The 17,123-nt window shown below is 36.7% G+C and overlaps 1 protein-coding gene across 2 annotated transcripts in view; it reads left to right on the top strand.

The window, feature by feature from the left end:
* Positions 1 to 17,123, top strand: part of LOC122815449 (zinc finger protein 252-like) — a 304,744-nt gene that overhangs the window by 64,298 nt on the left and 223,323 nt on the right. For both annotated transcript variants that reach the window (XM_044087954.1, XM_044087952.1), the window contains exon 3: positions 5,815 to 6,033. In XM_044087954.1, the coding sequence (XP_043943889.1) occupies positions 5,815 to 6,033 (219 nt within the window). The remainder of the gene's footprint in view (positions 1 to 5,814; positions 6,034 to 17,123) is intronic.

Raw genomic sequence — 17,123 nt, 5'->3', positions numbered from 1 at the left:
TGAAATATTCTCCTTCATGAAGAATGTAGTTGTGGTGAAGAATAAGCCCCATCATGTCCAAGATGAGGCTGATTCTGTCCCAACTTAGGCTTGAATAATTTTTCAGGCTGTTCTCAAAAAATTCCAACCCTGTGGAGGCAGGTATGCATGAAAATAAATCTTTCACGTCTATTGTAAGGAATGTCAAATCCTTGGACCAAACCTCAGGAGTAATCCTGCTCAAAAATTCCCACAAATCTTTTACCATGTGGGGAACTTTGTTATATATGTGTTTGGTCCAGTGGTCAATAACAACTCCCATGTTATAAGTCTTAGAATGTGAACCGGCAATAATAGGTCTGAAAGGTGGGGTCTCTATACATTTGTGAATCTTAGGAATGCCAAAGATGCTGGCAAGCCTTGGAAACTCATTCCTCAGAAAGTTGTAAAGTTCGTTGGATATACGGTTGTCCAACAAATATTCTTCTAAAATTAAGTCAATCGGTGATGTCCAATATTTATCTGGTTTAACGAAACTGCTTCATAATTATCAGAGGAAAACAAAATATCCTGAATAGCTTTTTTGTAGTTTTCAGTTTCAAATATAACAATACCCCCTCCCTTATCCGGTTTCATTAGTCTAATATTTTTGTTGTTGACCACATTTTGCAAACATTCTCTCTCCCCTCTGGTGAGGTTGTCTTCAAAGGGGGCAATAGTATTGTTTCTAGAGTTTATGTTCTTAGTTAATCTGTATATATCTCTACACACCATTTTTTCAAAAATTCCAACTTGAGGGTGGGGGTTAGGTATATAAGTACTCTTTTTCTTGAGTCTTTCTTCCCTCTGATTAATTTCTAGATCTGGGTCATTTTTAAACTGTATAGCCAAATTAATTCTTCTGCAGAACAACTTGATTTCCTTAATTGCATCAACAAAATTAAACTTCACTGTCGGGATAAACTTCATTCCTTTACTAAACAACTTAAAAAATTCATTTGATATATAAAAGTTAGTGTAATTATACACTTTAAAACCAGCAAAACATAGTATTGAGGGGCCTTGATTGTTTAAATCCTCCATATTCATAGATGGTTGCCCCTCAGAACTGTAGTTCGTCCCTTTAACTACAACTTCTCTATCCAAATGTGTAGATAAATTCGAACCCAAAACGTCTTGGTTTAATAAGAATGGGGCACTTTCTAAAACTTGGTCTTTATGGAGATTAAAATTACCAACCTTGTTCACCTTTGGTACCTTCTCTGGTGTTGTTTGGGTGCAGGGTGATGTCTCCCCCCTTGAAAATTTGAATTTTCTTCAAACCTCTCTATACCATTGTAAGGGTTCGTACCTAAAACATCTTGTCCATATTTAACATTCCTACCCTCTAAGGACGTACGTGTATACCTTGTGTTCCTTATACAAAGTCATATCTCTGTCTATTTTCTTCAATTTCCTATTGTATACAGATTTGGCCTTGTTCTCAGCGTATGAAAATTGCTTTTGATACAAATCATACCATTCATCAAATCTAGTATTGTTCACTATTTCATTGTTCAAAATTTCCACTTCATTTAATAAAAAAGAAATTTTCCCATCATTATATTTTATCAATTTCTTAATAAAATAAAAACCAAACTCATCAAACATTTCATTAAAATCAGAAATGACATCTTCTTCATATTTCAAACCAAGAGGTAATTTAAAAAATCTAATTCCCTTTGGAACAATGCCTAAAGTTAGGCATTTGCCCAAATAGGCATTGTCAATTTTGGCACATTTCAGTAAAATAAGTTTTTTACCCAAAGAACAAATCTTGTCTTTGATGTAATCAGAAGGGTATGCCTTCTTTTCCTTAAATATATTGTTATTAGCCCCTTCAGAAAAATAGTCTGTTTCTTCATTTAAGAAGTCATTTAAAAAATCATTTCCACCATTATTAGTAGGTTGCTTTTTACCAAATTTTGAAATGTTTTTGTAATTAGGACTCATAGCACAGTCACTTATTTCTGTACCTTGTTTTGTCAAGAGTCCTTTACAGGTCGTTGCAGCATACGATTTGATTGGCACCTTCCCTTTTGGTTTTGCGCCCAGTTTCTGAAATTCGTCTCGCTGCAGTAAACTTAAGTCAAACGTAAAGTCACCAGCTGGTGAGAGGTTTATGTCAACCTCCTTGATCTCCAAGTCCAATCCTGTTTTTGGTGTTTCTGTAGAATAACGCGGAACTTGTCCGTTCGGAATTTCTTCGTCACTGATGTAAATATCCAAAGTGTTGTCTCTCTGTGAAGAGTGTAAATCTGCCCCAGATTTACCTTTTATGTTGTCCGTATTGTCGCTAATACCGCTAGACTGAATTTTTTCGGTAAGCTTCCCCACCAACTCGAGGAGCCTACTTACGTCACTCTGCAGTGACGTCACTTCCGCCCGGAGCTCCAAGTACTCGGACCTGCTCAATGAAGCTGAAAAGGAGCCGGTCTCTGCCATTCTCGCTACGTAAATAAAAGTCAAACAACCCGAAGGTAAAACCAGACTGGAAAAAATAGCAGCCAACCAATCCTCAGCTCGAGCAGGACACCAGCAAGTACACAATCACTTGTAGAGACTTATAAAGACTAAAACACAGGTTTATTGCTCCATAGATAAAATCCACACATAAAAAAGAGACTCCTGGTTAAGCGCTTTCATCTGATAACCTCAGATTTCATCAGAACCAGTGAAAACAGTAATGACTCCATTTTATATTTAACAAATTGGCGCCAAAAAACTTTCTTAAAGGTGTATTTCCACAACTTCAATCTAAATGACTATATACAGAAGAACCAGATCCTTGTGACGACTATATACAGAAGAAGTTTCTATGACCTTTCTGTACTCAGGCTCGAGTGTTTGACATCTTTTCTGAAGTAGTAGGTCGAACGATCTTACTAACCTTGACCGAACTGCTATTCTGAACACAGCATATTGTATTGCTTTAGTCTAGTAAATTTTCTTATTTACTTTTTTAAACCTTGGTCTCAGGCTTTGTATGTACTTATTTTAACATTTTATTAAGGAACATTCTGTAGCTGATCTTTCCCTTGAGAAAAGAACATTCTGTCTGCACACTTTATGCTTATCTTTCCTTTTTAATAAACTGTGTTCCATGTTTGGTCAGCAAGGTTATTTTCCTTTCTGCTTAACTGTTTTTTATGCATAAATAAAACACAATTTATTTTACCCTTTAACCTGACTAATGTCTAATAAATGAAAATATCTAATCTAACACCAACTATCAGTGCTTCTTGATTTTCTCTATTTAAGTATTCTATAAGAGTAAGTGCCCTTTTAATATTTTCATATGTCTGTTGTGAATAAACCCACTTTGATCTTTGTTAATTATTTTAGATAGAGGAATTTTCATTCTCTTAGCTATAATTGACATAAATATCTTATAATAATTGTTTAATAAAGAAATTTGTCTATATGAGCTACAAAAGTCATGGTCTTTGTTTTCTTTTAGAATTGGGGTAATTAATGAGTCTTTCCAAGAAGGTGGTATTATTGTTTGTGTTTGAACTTCTAATAATGCTTTGTGAAAGAGGGAAATTATAGATGTGGGAAAAATGTTGTACATGTCTATAATTATACCATCTAATCCTGGAACTTTATTGGTTTTTCTTTCTTTTATCTTATCAATTATTTATTTATATGAAATGGGCCTTTGTAAATCTAACTTTAGTTTTTCAGGGATTTGTTTTAGATTAACATACATTGCTTCCAGATTCAATTGATGAGTAAAGGATTTCCCATTTTAGAAATGTTCAGCATAATGATGTCTGAATGCATCGAGAATATCTCCTCTCTTTCCCATCCTTTCATGTTGAATATTAACAATATTATCAGTTTTGGACTGTATTTTAATCCTCATGGATAGATTACATAAGTGGCTAGGAGAAGTGGCCAGGGAGTTTACTTTTAATCTCTCTATAATGCTAAATTTGTTTTGTGGGTTAAAAGTTCATTATATTTCTTATTTAATTCCTCTATTTTCTTTTTGATATCTAAGGCGTTTGAAAATTTCACAGATTTCGCCAACATAAGTTGAGATTGTAATTCTTGTAATCTGGAATCCCATTTTTTTACTTTATTTTTGTACCAACTAAGGGTTTTGCCAAATATATAGACTTTTAGTGAATCATATATCATGACTATATTAATTTCTGTGGTATAATTAATATCAAGAAAAAGTTGTAGCTCTGACAATAACCAAGGTTTAAATTATTTGATTTTTGTAATATATGATGGGATTCTAGAGGAAAAAATTAATGGTTTAAACTCTATTTGAAATTTCAAAATAAGAGAGTTATGATCCAAAAATGGACATGAGGATATGGAAAATGTAGAAATTCTTAATATAGGTCCTGAGCAACAAATATTTTATCTATCCTTGTTTGAGTACTAAATCTATAGTCTTGATGGGAAAACAATAATGACTTAATTTCTTTTAGATTAAACATGTTAATTAAATGAAATGAACCAGCCCACTTTTTTAGAGATTTTGCTATGGAGGATAAACGAAAAGGTCTTTTATTAGTGGTTTCAGAAGTATCCAAGATACAATTAAAGTTTCCTCCTATTATTAGATTACCTTTATAGCTGTTAGCGATGAGATCTAAGTGTTTTTTAACAGTCCCTACTCCAATGCCGGGAAACCAGTATAAGTTTACTAATGTCTAAATTCTGTTAAATTTTATTATAATAAGAGCTATAAGACCATCTTTATCTACATATTTATAAATAATTTCAGGATTAATGATGTTTTTTTTCCATAAAATTGCTACTCCTCTGGTCTTTGACTTATAGGAGGATTGAGCTAAAACCGTATATCCATTAGGGTTCCATGTATAGTTATCATTAGTTTTAAAGTGAGTTTCTTGAAGAAAAACTATTTGTGTTTTGTTTAATCTTAGATATCTAAGTAAATTAGATATTTTATTTGGGTTATTTAAGCCATTAGTATTTAAAGGTACTAGCGCCAGCTCAAACCTTTAGTATTACTCATTCATTTATGATGTTTTGCCTTTTGCAGCTATGCAGATTAGGAGGTGTTAATCTTGAAGTTTAGTTAATGTGAGGGACAGGATGTCATCAGCAGTATTAGTAACCATAGGTTGGCAGCTGATCTGGACATACCCCAGTCCAGTAGATGACTTGTGGAGAATGCTTATAGTATGCACGCAGCCTGTGACTCAAACCACATGTTAAGGAAATAATGCTGGCTATTAGAAAATTCTCCAGCATTTAGAAGGCAGTGACATTGAAACTAGTACCCTTTAGCACCAATAACAATGTGTAATATATTTCTTGCATTTTTGAGCTTAAGATATATTTAAGGACTTTGAGAACCTTACCAAGGAAGACCTATAGTGGACATATTGATAAGCATGTCATATTTGTGCTAGCACCTCCTTTTTGAGAGGGGAAGTACTGAGTTTATTTGAATTCATTGTTTTGTAGCTGTAAAATAAAATCAAACAGTGGAAACAAAAATTATCTTGTATTTATTTATATTTTGTGGTCACTGTTCATTATTGTAGCAAATCATTGCTGAAGTATGGTAATCAGACTAAAATATTTTTCAAATTCAGCTCAGTAAGTATCAGAAAAAAAGTCTACAAGTTATTAACATTACCTTAGTTATTCTAGATAACATAGATTAAATGATTTAGATAGCTGGATTCAGTGTGTGTCTAATATACATTTTTAGCAATGCATCATGTAGATAATTCATATTTAGATACCATCTAAAATTAATTGCACAATATTACAGTTTAGTTATTTCTCTTTGGATTGTAGACATCAGATTTTCCCTTCTCAACCAGAATGTACATGAGCTTCCACTTGAGAAGAAAGATGAAGATAAAAAAGAAATTGAAAATCCTGAAAATGAAAAGCCTGAAGGCAGCAAAAATATATTATCAAAGGAAAAGAAAGAGGATGAGTTAGAGAACACTGACCCAGAAAATGTGGGAGAAAGCGAATCAGGGGGAACAGAACAGCTGAAGAACCTGACAGGTAAGCATTCAGATGATGGACTAAGGGCAGTTTGGAGAGATGATTACTTGCACAAAAAGGATTTCTAAATGACTTATTGGAATATTTTAAAGAAAATAACAAATCAGAACCTCCTGTGTTGTTGGTGTAGCTCTATTAAAACACATTTTTTTCAATAATATGGTTATAGACCCTCCAGGATAGTTCTGTATAATTTTTACCGACATAGTATAAAACACTTTATGCTCAGATAAAAGAAACTTGTACCAAACCAGCCATTCAAATGACTACAGACTGCAACTATCCTTTGGTCCAAGCTTTATCACCAGTGGAAAGATGCACTGGACACATGAACAGTTAAAATAATTTCAGCATGCTTTATTTCCAGACTCAGCAGTAAGCTCACAAACATAATTAAAATAAGTAAGTAAGTAAATAAATAAACTGCATTCCATTACTGTACTTGCAGTTACATTTTTATTTTCAAAAAATTGGTTCCCTGACTTTTCAATGCAGAAAAATGGTCTCTGATAGATCAGCCAATGTCACACCACATCTTGATTACCAATTGCTGCAAACCAGACCTGTTGTGGTGGCTCAACTCCAACAAGGTTATTTCTGGCCGTCCATTTATTCTTCCACAGCTCCAAGCCATAGTGACCACAGATGCTTCCCAGATGGGGTTGGGGGGCATTATCTAGGAAGGAGAGTCCGAGGCACTTGGTTCCAAATTTAGGCCAGATTGCACATCAGTATCATAGAGATAAGGGTAGTACTCTTAGTATTACAAGCATTTCAGAATGCCCATCATCTAGGAACAGTAGCAATTCAGACAGACAACATGTTGGTAGTCTGGTACATCAACAAACAAGGAGGAACCAAATCTTACTCACTTTGTCAAGAAGCCCTCAGAATTTGGCAATGGGCAATTTCTTCCAACCACTTTCTCATGGCAGTGCATATTCTGGGGAGCTCCAACATGATAGCACACAACCTGAGAAGGACTGTTCTCATGCCTCATGTGTGGTCTCTCAATTCTGTGGTGATGAAAGACATTTTTCGCCACTGGGGCCAACTTTGTTGCGATCTGTTTCCGACCCTCTCAGCAACAAATGCAGCAGTTACTTTGCCCTAATCCCCCCTCTGGGGGAGTCACCCAGAGATGCTCTTCTCCATGATTGCCCCCCTCCCCAGTCTTCTCTACGTCTTTCCTCCAATCCCTCTGATATCCCAGTTTCTAAAAAAAGCCAAGAGGTCAGAGATCACTATAATCCTCATTGCCTCATGTTGGCCTCAACAATTTTGTTTCCCTTCCTTTGGCCTCACCTTCTCCAGAAACCATGGATGCTGGACCCAACTCCAGATCTGCTGTCTCATCCGCAGGGAATGGTTCATCTGAATCTCCATCATCTCAAGCTCACTGCATGCTTTTACAATTCCCATGATTGTCAGGCATTCTTCCCTTTCCTCTTTCATCTGTCAGATCATTGTGGCCCATCTTAAACCTTCTACTAAGAAACTGTATCAGAGTAAATGGGAAAAATTCATAAGATGAGCTTTCAAAAATGAACTTGATCCTTATACGATCCCTGTTCATAAAGTTTTCGACTGCTTAGCTAATCTGGTTCTTCTGCATCTACAATTAAATTCCATCTAGCTACAATTTTCAATTTCCATATGGGTTTTTAAGGGTCATCCCTGATGTCACAGAAATTTTGTATAGCCTTTCTAAAGGGAGCCCTAATGTTAAAACCTCCTTTTAAAGAGCCCATTGCTCCATGGGATCTAACACTGGTTCTTCAGTCCCTTACTTGTTCCCCTTTCGAACCCTCAGCTACATGTGATTTAAAGTTTCTGACTTGGAAAACTTTATTCTTAGTGGTCATCACATCTGCCAGAAGAGTATCTGAATTTTAGGCCTTGAGCTGCAAACCATTCTACATAATATTTCACAAAGACAGGGGTTCCCTTAGGACCAATCCATCTTTTTTACCAAAGGTAGTCTCAGAGTCTAATATCAATCAAACACTGCTACTACTGGTCTTTTTTCCTAATTTTTCCAGTAAGGGGGAGTATTCCCTACATTTATTTATTTATGTTTATTTATTGATATTTGTTTACTGGGAAAGTCCACTGAGCCAGAATGAGCCCATTTTCAGTGGAGGCCTGGGGAGAACAGCTCCAATATTACAATAACAATTAAATACAAGTTTCAAAAGTACAAACATTTGAGAACCAAAAAAATCTAGACTAGCATAAAAATCAGCAGAAATCCAGAAGTAACATGTACAGCCTAAGACAGAACAAAATTCAGTAGTTTCAAAAGTAGACATAGGCATCTCAATTCTGTTTTGCTTATAAGAGGTTACACAATGTGATACAGGTAAGTATAGAAGAAATATGTTTCATAGAAAATTCAATCTGCAGAGAGTTATATTTATTTTCAGGGATTGCCCGAAGGAAGTTCTCACTTCAGTATATTGCTATTAGTATGGTTAGGTAGACTGAAGTGAAATGCAAAAAGCAAGAGAGAAAAGACAGAATTTGAGAGTGGGGCTAGTATAGGAGTAGGACTAGTTCTAAAGAGTAGGAAAATCAAGTGATTGCATAATGTGGAGTAGAAGGGCCAGTAGAGCAATTACATATCCACTTGGAGAAAAGGTACTTTTGTAGAGCAGTTTTAAAGCCAGAAGGACTTTGTTCACTGTGGATAGACGAGGGAAGTTTATTCCATAGTTTAGCTTTGGTCCAGGAGTATAGAAGCTTTCCTGGTGCTTGGGTTCATGAATATGGAGAAAGTATTGGTGTTCTGACCTGTCAATTAGGATGCTGATAGGGTAAGCTACAGCATCTGCTGTGATTTTAAGAAATTTGGCAGGAATTTTTGTCAACCAAATTAGAGCAGGGTTTTAGGTTTAGAAGGAGTTTTTTAATAGAGGAAGTAGAGACAAGGAAGAGGTTAAATTCAAGTTGGGGGGCTCCTGTATACAGTTTTGAGTTGGGATGTTAGGCCTGATGAGATTGGGAAGTGAAGGGGAGTGGAGGATGGTATTGGTATGTGGTTGTTTGATAGGGGTAAAGAAAAGGAAGCAGTAATATTGGCTATAGTATCTATGAATTAAGAGTTAAATTTAAAGGCAGTTTGTTCAGGAGGCATGCTAGGGTAGAGGTTTGGACTGGATTTAGTACCCGGGTTTAAGAGATTATTGATAGAGGCACAGAACACTTTGGGATTGTTTTTCCTATTTATAACTTCTAGAAATATTGTTGCTTGTCTTTGTGGATGTATTTTTTGGCTTTGTTTCAGAGCTGTTTTTAACGGCTGAGATCATTGGGATTCTTAGATTTGAGCCTGTGCTTCCAGGCTTTCTCCCTATTTTGCATGATTTCTCTAGTAGATTAGACAGCCAGGGGGCATAATTGGATTTAATTATTTTGTTGATAGGGGCTAAGCTGTGCAAGATATTTAAGAAGAGGTTGTTGAAATAGAGAAGGGCATCATCTAGTGGAAGGGTTTTAAGACAGTCCCAACTGTAGCTGTTTAGGATACTGTTGAAAGTATCTTGGCTAAATTGTGATCGATTTTGGATTACCTTAATATTATGGCCTTTTGTGAAAGATGAACAATTACGAATAGTATAGGCTGAGAGGTGGTCACTAAAGGAGTTTGTCAAAGTGCCTGATGTTGGATATTTTGAGGGGTCAGAGACCAGGATCCAGTCTAGTATTGAGCCTTTATTGGTTTTATGATTGAATCTAGTAGTAGTATTGATTAGTTGAGTGAAATGAAATAAGTTTATGTTGGCAGGAGAATTATTGGAGGATATGGAAGCCCAGTTGACGTTCATCTCACCTAGTATAATTGTTTAATTTTTTATTGTAAAGGAAATCCAGGGTAATATATCTTCTAAAACAAGGGTGTTGTTTCCTGGGGGAATGTGTAAGACTATAATGCAGAGCCAGCAAACTGTGAGACTGTAAAATATTTATTCAATGAAGAAACAATCCGGTTTCGGCTGGTATACGCCACAGCCTTCCTCAGTGTAACTGATATACATTGAAAGTAGTCTTTTATAAAAGTAATTAAATTGAATCAAAACTGTGATTGGGTAATCAAAATTGTTCATTTAAACCAGGTGGGAATAAACGCCCCAGTTTAACAATCCACTTTTTTTCTTTAGAATCAAGAAAGGAATGCCATCCTGCTTTGTTGGATTTATTTCCTTTGATAATGTCAATGACCATAAAAGTAAACTTGGCAGATGGATGTTTTATAGAGTGTTTGAATAAAGCACTACTTGTTTTTTTGTTCCTCATATCACTAGTGTGTTCAGAAATTCTCAGTCTGAATGGACGTGAGGTTTGACCTATGTAAAAGGCACCACAGCTACATGTAGCTAACTAGATCAGCCATTCGCTGCTGCAATTGGCAAAGAAATTAGTGTCGTAGACTGTGCCACAGTTATTACTTGTGAATTGTTTAGACTTAAAAACTTTATTGCAATGGGTGCAATGACCACATGGGTAACAACCTGTAAGCACCTCACCTGTTAGTGTAGTTTGTACATCATAAGAAGAGGCTCTAGAATGTGAGTGTTTATAATGGTTTAAGTATGAAGCTAAATTTCTGCCCTTACAAAATGAGAAGTAACATCTATCTGGTAAAACATTATTTAGGTTGTGATCACTTTGTAGAATATTCCAGTGTCTTTGTATACTGTTGATTAATAAATCGGAATTCTTACCATAAGTAGTCACTAACTTAATGGGTGATGATCTGTGTTGCTCATGTTGTTTATATTCCAAAAGTTCTTCTCTATTAAGTGTGTTGGCCCAATTGCTGGCCTGTAAGACATGTCCCATCTGATATCCCCTATCCCTAAATCTGCTTGTCAGATCCTGTCTGTATAGCTGAAATCATGAGAACAAATATACGTCTCATTTTGATGTACTGGGATTTGGGGATCTTTCATCTTTTGATGTAACACTGTTTTGAGTGAGCCAAGCATGAAATCTGGAGGTTTTATTACAAATGCTTTGGAAGTTTATAGTAGTTAAGTGGAGACTTTTAGACTTTCACAGACAACTAAGATTTTATCTTTCCAGAACAAAGATTTCAGAAAGTCTGACCAACTATTTGCCTATCCCCCACCTCCAGTATCACAAGTATGGTCCAAACAACAGACTGTGAACCTTGAGTATAATATAAATTTAATTGCAACTCGAAAGGAGTGGTATATATAGCAATTTGTCAAGGTTGTCCGTCCTTTTATATAGGGAAAACAGAGCGTAGACTGAGAAATAGGGTGTATGAGCACCTTAGAAGTATCAACTTACAGAAAGAAGAAAATGCCCTTGCAAGGCATATCGTGAGTCACCCTGACCATAGATTTAGATTTAAAGTTATTGATCAGGTTATGCAGGATGTGAGGGGGGGGTCCCTTTGGTTTATTATTAGAAAAAATGGAGTTGTTATGGCAAATTAGGCTTAACGCGTACACGAACCCAGGATTGAATGAGAAATGTTCTTTAATGTGTTTATTAAAGCTTAAAAGCTTGGATAGATAAATACTACATTAATTAGAAATTATTAATAGTAGCAATAAAATTAATTTTATTTTATTGTCCAAAATCGAAATTGTTTAGATCATCACACACGTACACTTTTTTGAAGATTATTATATGCATTGATTTTTTTATATATACATGGATCAGTATGTATGGATCTGGTAGGTGTAAAATTTTAGGCATAAAATACAAGCTAAAAGGAATTTTTTTAGACTTTGTAGTTGGTTTTTAATAATATAACATATTTGTAATAATATGTTTTAATTAATTTAAATAAGTTAATATGTGGTTTGGACCGCAGTATGGTTCACCAATTTTATTATTGTTTTATTAATGAATGGTTGCTGCTGATAATTTGCAATAAGGTAAAGTTTGTAGGAATTATTTTAATATATAACTGTTTTAGAACTTATTAAGGGTATATACGTTTAAGAATAAATTGTCTGATTACTTCATTTGGCAGGGAGTTTATATATTGGGATTTTGAATATTAACTGACAGTTTCTTTGCCTTTTTTCTGATGAAGTCTAACAATTTTTGTTGGATGAAAAACGTGTTTATTGAGCGTTTAAAATAAACAGTATTTTCAAAGAGTTTCGGCTTTGGAGCGGTTTTTGTAGCAGTTTGTTTTTGTTTTTAAAGCACAGGGAGAAGACAGAATTAGTAATGACCTGAGAACATTTTGGCATGAATTTACAGTACCTGTAATTTACTAGGTTGTATAAATATTTTGAGATTCCTCAAGACTGGAGATACGAACTTGTTAAACCTGCCTTAAAGGGAAAAGCAAGTACGACAAACCCAGAGTCATGCAGTATAAGTTTACTTTTGTGTTATGGAAAAATAATTGAGAAGGTTTTACTGGATAAATTATTGTCCAAATTGGAAAATTTGGGATTTGACACCATATATCAGCATGTGTATTTTGAAAATAGCTCTATCACCACCTGTAACATGATGTTCTATGACAACATAACAGCTATGAATGAAAAGGTGTGTTGTGATATAACTTATATAGATTTAACTTCAACATTTGATGCGGTCATACACAAAACACTGATCAGTAAATTAGAACAACAAGATAATGATGTATGCATGATAAGATGGATGGCTGCATGGCTCACAAATAGGACATAGCAGGTATCATACAGCAATTGGACAGGTCAAATTTGAAGTTATAGGCAGGGTATCCCACAGGGCTGTATCCTATGCCTGTTTAGACTGTATCTTTCAGATCTATCTTCTTTATCTGAAGTGTTTTACGGTCTGCATGTAGATGACTTGAAAACTGATTACATCAGATAGGGCATGTCTGCAAAAGACCTTGACTAAATTAACCATTTGAGCGCAGGCAAAAAATATGCTGGTAAATACATCAAAAACTAAGCATATGAGATTTGGAAGACATAAATTGAAAGGTGAATATTTAATTTAGCGCACACTGATTGATACTGTAGATTCATTTAAGGACCTGGGTATATGAGTAGATCTAGCTTTGAGTTTTTCTAATCATATCAACTAATTGGTTAATGATAGGTATAGAACTGTAGGTTGTATAACAAGATTTATAAAGTTTAGGAAATCAGAAATGATGAAGTAAGTCAATATTAGTTACATTAGACCCAAACTTGAGTATGAAATAAAATATGGAAACCTTATAAGAAAACAAGCACAAGTAAATTGGAAAGAGTACAGCAGAAATATACCAAGGACATCCATGGATGTGAAAATTTAAGTTACTATGAAAGACTAAAATACCTGAACTTGTACAGTGTCTCTTACAGATATCTAAGAGAAGACCTTATTCAGGTAAATAAGGCATTTGAAGACATGTACCTCTGAGAATGTTTGAGGTTATCAAAAAGTAGTTAATGGATTAGGTTCATAGATTAGTACTAGGCTAACTGCGCTTGCGAGCAAGTTTAAGCCTTGCCAATTATCCCTTGTGAGACTCAAACCCTGCACCTTGTGTTTGTAAGGCAAACACCGTAACCATTAGGCCACCCACCCAACCAGCCAGTAGAGCATCATCAGGCAACCTGTGTAGAAGAGTCTATAGAAATGAGGCGTGTACTAATTAATTCTGCGAGATAGCAGCTGATGCATGGAATAGACTACCAAATTACAGTAAAGCAAACAGTAAAGAACAGCCTGGACACTTATGGGAACGTCTATTTTGGTACACTAGCAGGCTAGAAAGGCATTAATGCCTGTGCTTGAAATATTTTAATGTATGTGTGTGTATGTATATATGTATATACACATGTACATCCTATAACCCTATATTTCTTTCCTCCCCTTTTTCCTTACTGTTTTTCTTTCTTTCTCTTTAGTGTCTTGTGATTTCCACCACTGTCCCTTACTTTTATTAACTCCTGTCATTTAAACTCTCTTTTTCTTCCAGTCTAAGTATCATCCTGTCACTGCCACCTCTTCTAAGCAACCTTTTTGTTCATGCTGCAAAGTTTTAGGTGTATTATGCACAGACTGGCCTGTAGCTACAATGTACTTACAATAGAACAGACCTGTGTACCACACTATTATTGGCCCAACTCATAAAGGGACATTCACAGTTAGTCGTATTTAGTTGCAATAATGATACATTACAACAACTCTATGTACAGGTCTGAACTTGGGTGAAATGGTGCCCTAGGCATGGCCTACTGTTTCAGTCCCCCACACACACACACACACCTTCCAGTCCTCCCCTCTGCTTTTTCACATCTTTGGCTCCTAATACCATACACACTACTTTGTTCTTCCTTTTCTCACATTTTGCCTTACTCATCAGCTTTCTCAAGAAGCCATAACTTTCTATATCTTCTGAAGTGCATTTCAGACTGTTTTTTTTTTCTTTTTACACAACCTTTTCATCCAATGATGGCTTTTACAGAAATTATGATTAAAGAAAGAAATTATGCGTTGCTGTTCAGTTTTCATTTTCCTTGCATCCTTTAAACATACCTTTCCTGCCCAAGCTAGCGTAGTAATAACCATTTAGGAAATAACTAATTTAAGCCAGTGGCCCCTGAAGCCTTAGGGGTTGTAGTTGCTCTGGGATGTATTTTAGGGCATTTTTCCAACCTTTCAATCTAGTGGTGGCCTAAACAAAAATCATGAGTAAGAAAAGAATTTCAGTCTTTTTTCTGTTCAAGGATGGCAGAAGTTGTGCGCAAGGCTTAATGCTCAAAGTTGAAAAAAAATAGTAGTGTTACAATATAGGTTCATAGGTGTGTACTAGGTTAATGGCCCTGGAGCCTTTACAAGCCTAGCCCGTAGGATTATCCTGGCATCATGCCACCCAACTTTAGTTCCCAGTGCCTCTGTCGAGCAGAGCTACTGGAGTGATCGCTGGGGTGAATTTTCTATTTCCCATCCACTCATCTGTTGGAGGGCCAGTGAGGTGGTCTGTTTGACATGTATGGGAAGTCTATTCCATAGCATGGGCAGTCTCTCGATTATGAGCCTGTCCCAACAGCTTGTTCTGTTGATTGTGGTAATGAGGTTGAGGTCTCTGAGGGAGCATGTGGTGTGGAGGGATTGGCATTTCTTTAGATGTAGCATTTCTAACAGAGCTGGGTCAGACATGGCTTTGTAAGTTAAGCAGAGATCGCCTCTAAGTAGGCATTATGAGACAGAGAATAGTTGGAGTTTTTTGAGTCTGTCCATATAGGACAAGTGTTTAAGGCCTAGGATCATCTTTTGTGAGGTACTTTTGCAGTCTCTCCAGTTGTTGCAGGTATCTAGTGAGGTACATGCTAAATGGGGCATTGTACTCTATGATTGGCCTAATGAGGGAAGAGTAGAGGGAGACAATGACCTCTTTCTTCGTGGATGTAAAACCCTTAGTAATGAGATGTGCCACATAAAAGACTTTCTGACCACAGTGGCAAAGTGGTGGTCAAAAGAGAGGTTCCTGTCAACCTGTGTTCCCAGATGTTTTATAACACCTTCTGTGTTCAGTGGTCTGCCATCGATATGGTAATTCATGGGAACCGGGTTTTTTCCAAAGGGGATGATGACACATTTTTGGCATTGAACTTAAGGCCATGGTTCTGACACCAGTTGTTGGTCTCAGTGAGGCCTTTCTGTAGGATGTCAACATCACTTGGGGAGTTAATAATAGCTCCCAACTTGCAATCGTCTGCAAACTTTGTCAGCCAGAGTCCCTTTGTGTTGGCCTGCACTTCAGAGAAGTAGATACCAAACAGGAGAGGACCTAAGACCGAACCCTGTGGGACTCCACTCTTGACTGGTCAGCACTTTTGGCTGAATTTCTGGTGTCATTCTAAGGGGATCTAGTATCTGTCTGCCAGAGATGACATGATTGACAGACCTCAATGCTTTTCCAGAAGTAGCCTGCTTCTGTCACCCCTGGGCTTCCAGATGCTGGCTAAGGCTCTTGCCACCCCTATAGTACCTTTTTAGGTGGTGTTCCAAAGACCAAATTACCACCGTAACAGCTAAAACAAATGCGATCTGAGGGTCATGCTGCTCAACTCTAGAAGTCTAAATCTCAAAATGCCCTCACTCGAAGCACTCCTTAAAATGGAGAACATTGACATTTGTGCTGTAACAGAGACCTGGTTCAAAGTAGCAGAAAGCACCCCTACACTACCAGGCTATAACTCATTCCACACCTTTCAGCCCCAGAACTTGGACTGAAGCTCCAAAGGTGGTGGTGTTTCCATATTCATGAAAGATGTGCACACCTCCAGACTGGTAGCCCAACATAACACATCAGAGATACTTCAGTTACAGCTAACATTGGGTAAGACAATGATTCAGGTCCTAGCCTGCTATAGGTCTCCAACCATGTCCCAGAACTCACACTCCATGTTCCTAAGCACCCTGGAAAATATTAGAGTCCAACCTTACACTCTCATACTGGGTGACTTCAACTACCCCTCCATTAACTGGGAAAACTACTCAAGTACCAATACACTTGCCCAGTGTTTCCTGGAATTCATTAATTCCAATGCCCTGGAGCAGCTCATTCTTACCCTCACTAGAGGTAGCAACATCCTTGACCTGGTCATTACTAACATGGACGACTATTGCTCTACACCATTAGTCAACTCCTCCCTGGTTAGATCCAACCACAAACTAATCACCTTAGAAATCCACATCCCTCCCACCCGCCCTGTAAAGGGTAACCACCATGAAAAACTTCTCCAAAGCTAACTTTGGTCTCCTAAAAACAGAGGTGGCTAACTTCATGGCACTCATGCAAATGGAGAATAGTTGCATGACTGCCGAGTCATACACCAATGCACTGTGCGAACACGTACACAAATGCATGGCTCTCACCATACCCAATAGAACCTAGACACTCTCCTCCAAAAAAAGGAAGCCAATCTGGTGGTCCTCTGCCATAAACAAACTCTACAACAGAAGGAGGAAACTGATGCGGAATAAGGTGCAGTTCCAAAACGGGAAAGACTCCCTTATCGGCCTTAACAAAAAGGTGACATCCCTCATCAAACCCTCTAAAGCTAGCTATGAAAACAGAATTGCAGCAGATAGTAAAGACAAATACAAGG

The sequence above is a fragment of the Protopterus annectens genome, chromosome 11.part0 (genome assembly GCF_019279795.1).
Source record: "Protopterus annectens isolate FY-2018-M chromosome 11.part0, PAN1.0, whole genome shotgun sequence".
NCBI classification, from domain to species: Eukaryota; Metazoa; Chordata; order Ceratodontiformes; family Protopteridae; genus Protopterus; species Protopterus annectens.
Note: the sequence above shows the minus strand (reverse complement) of the source record. Positions and strands in the feature narration are given on the sequence as shown.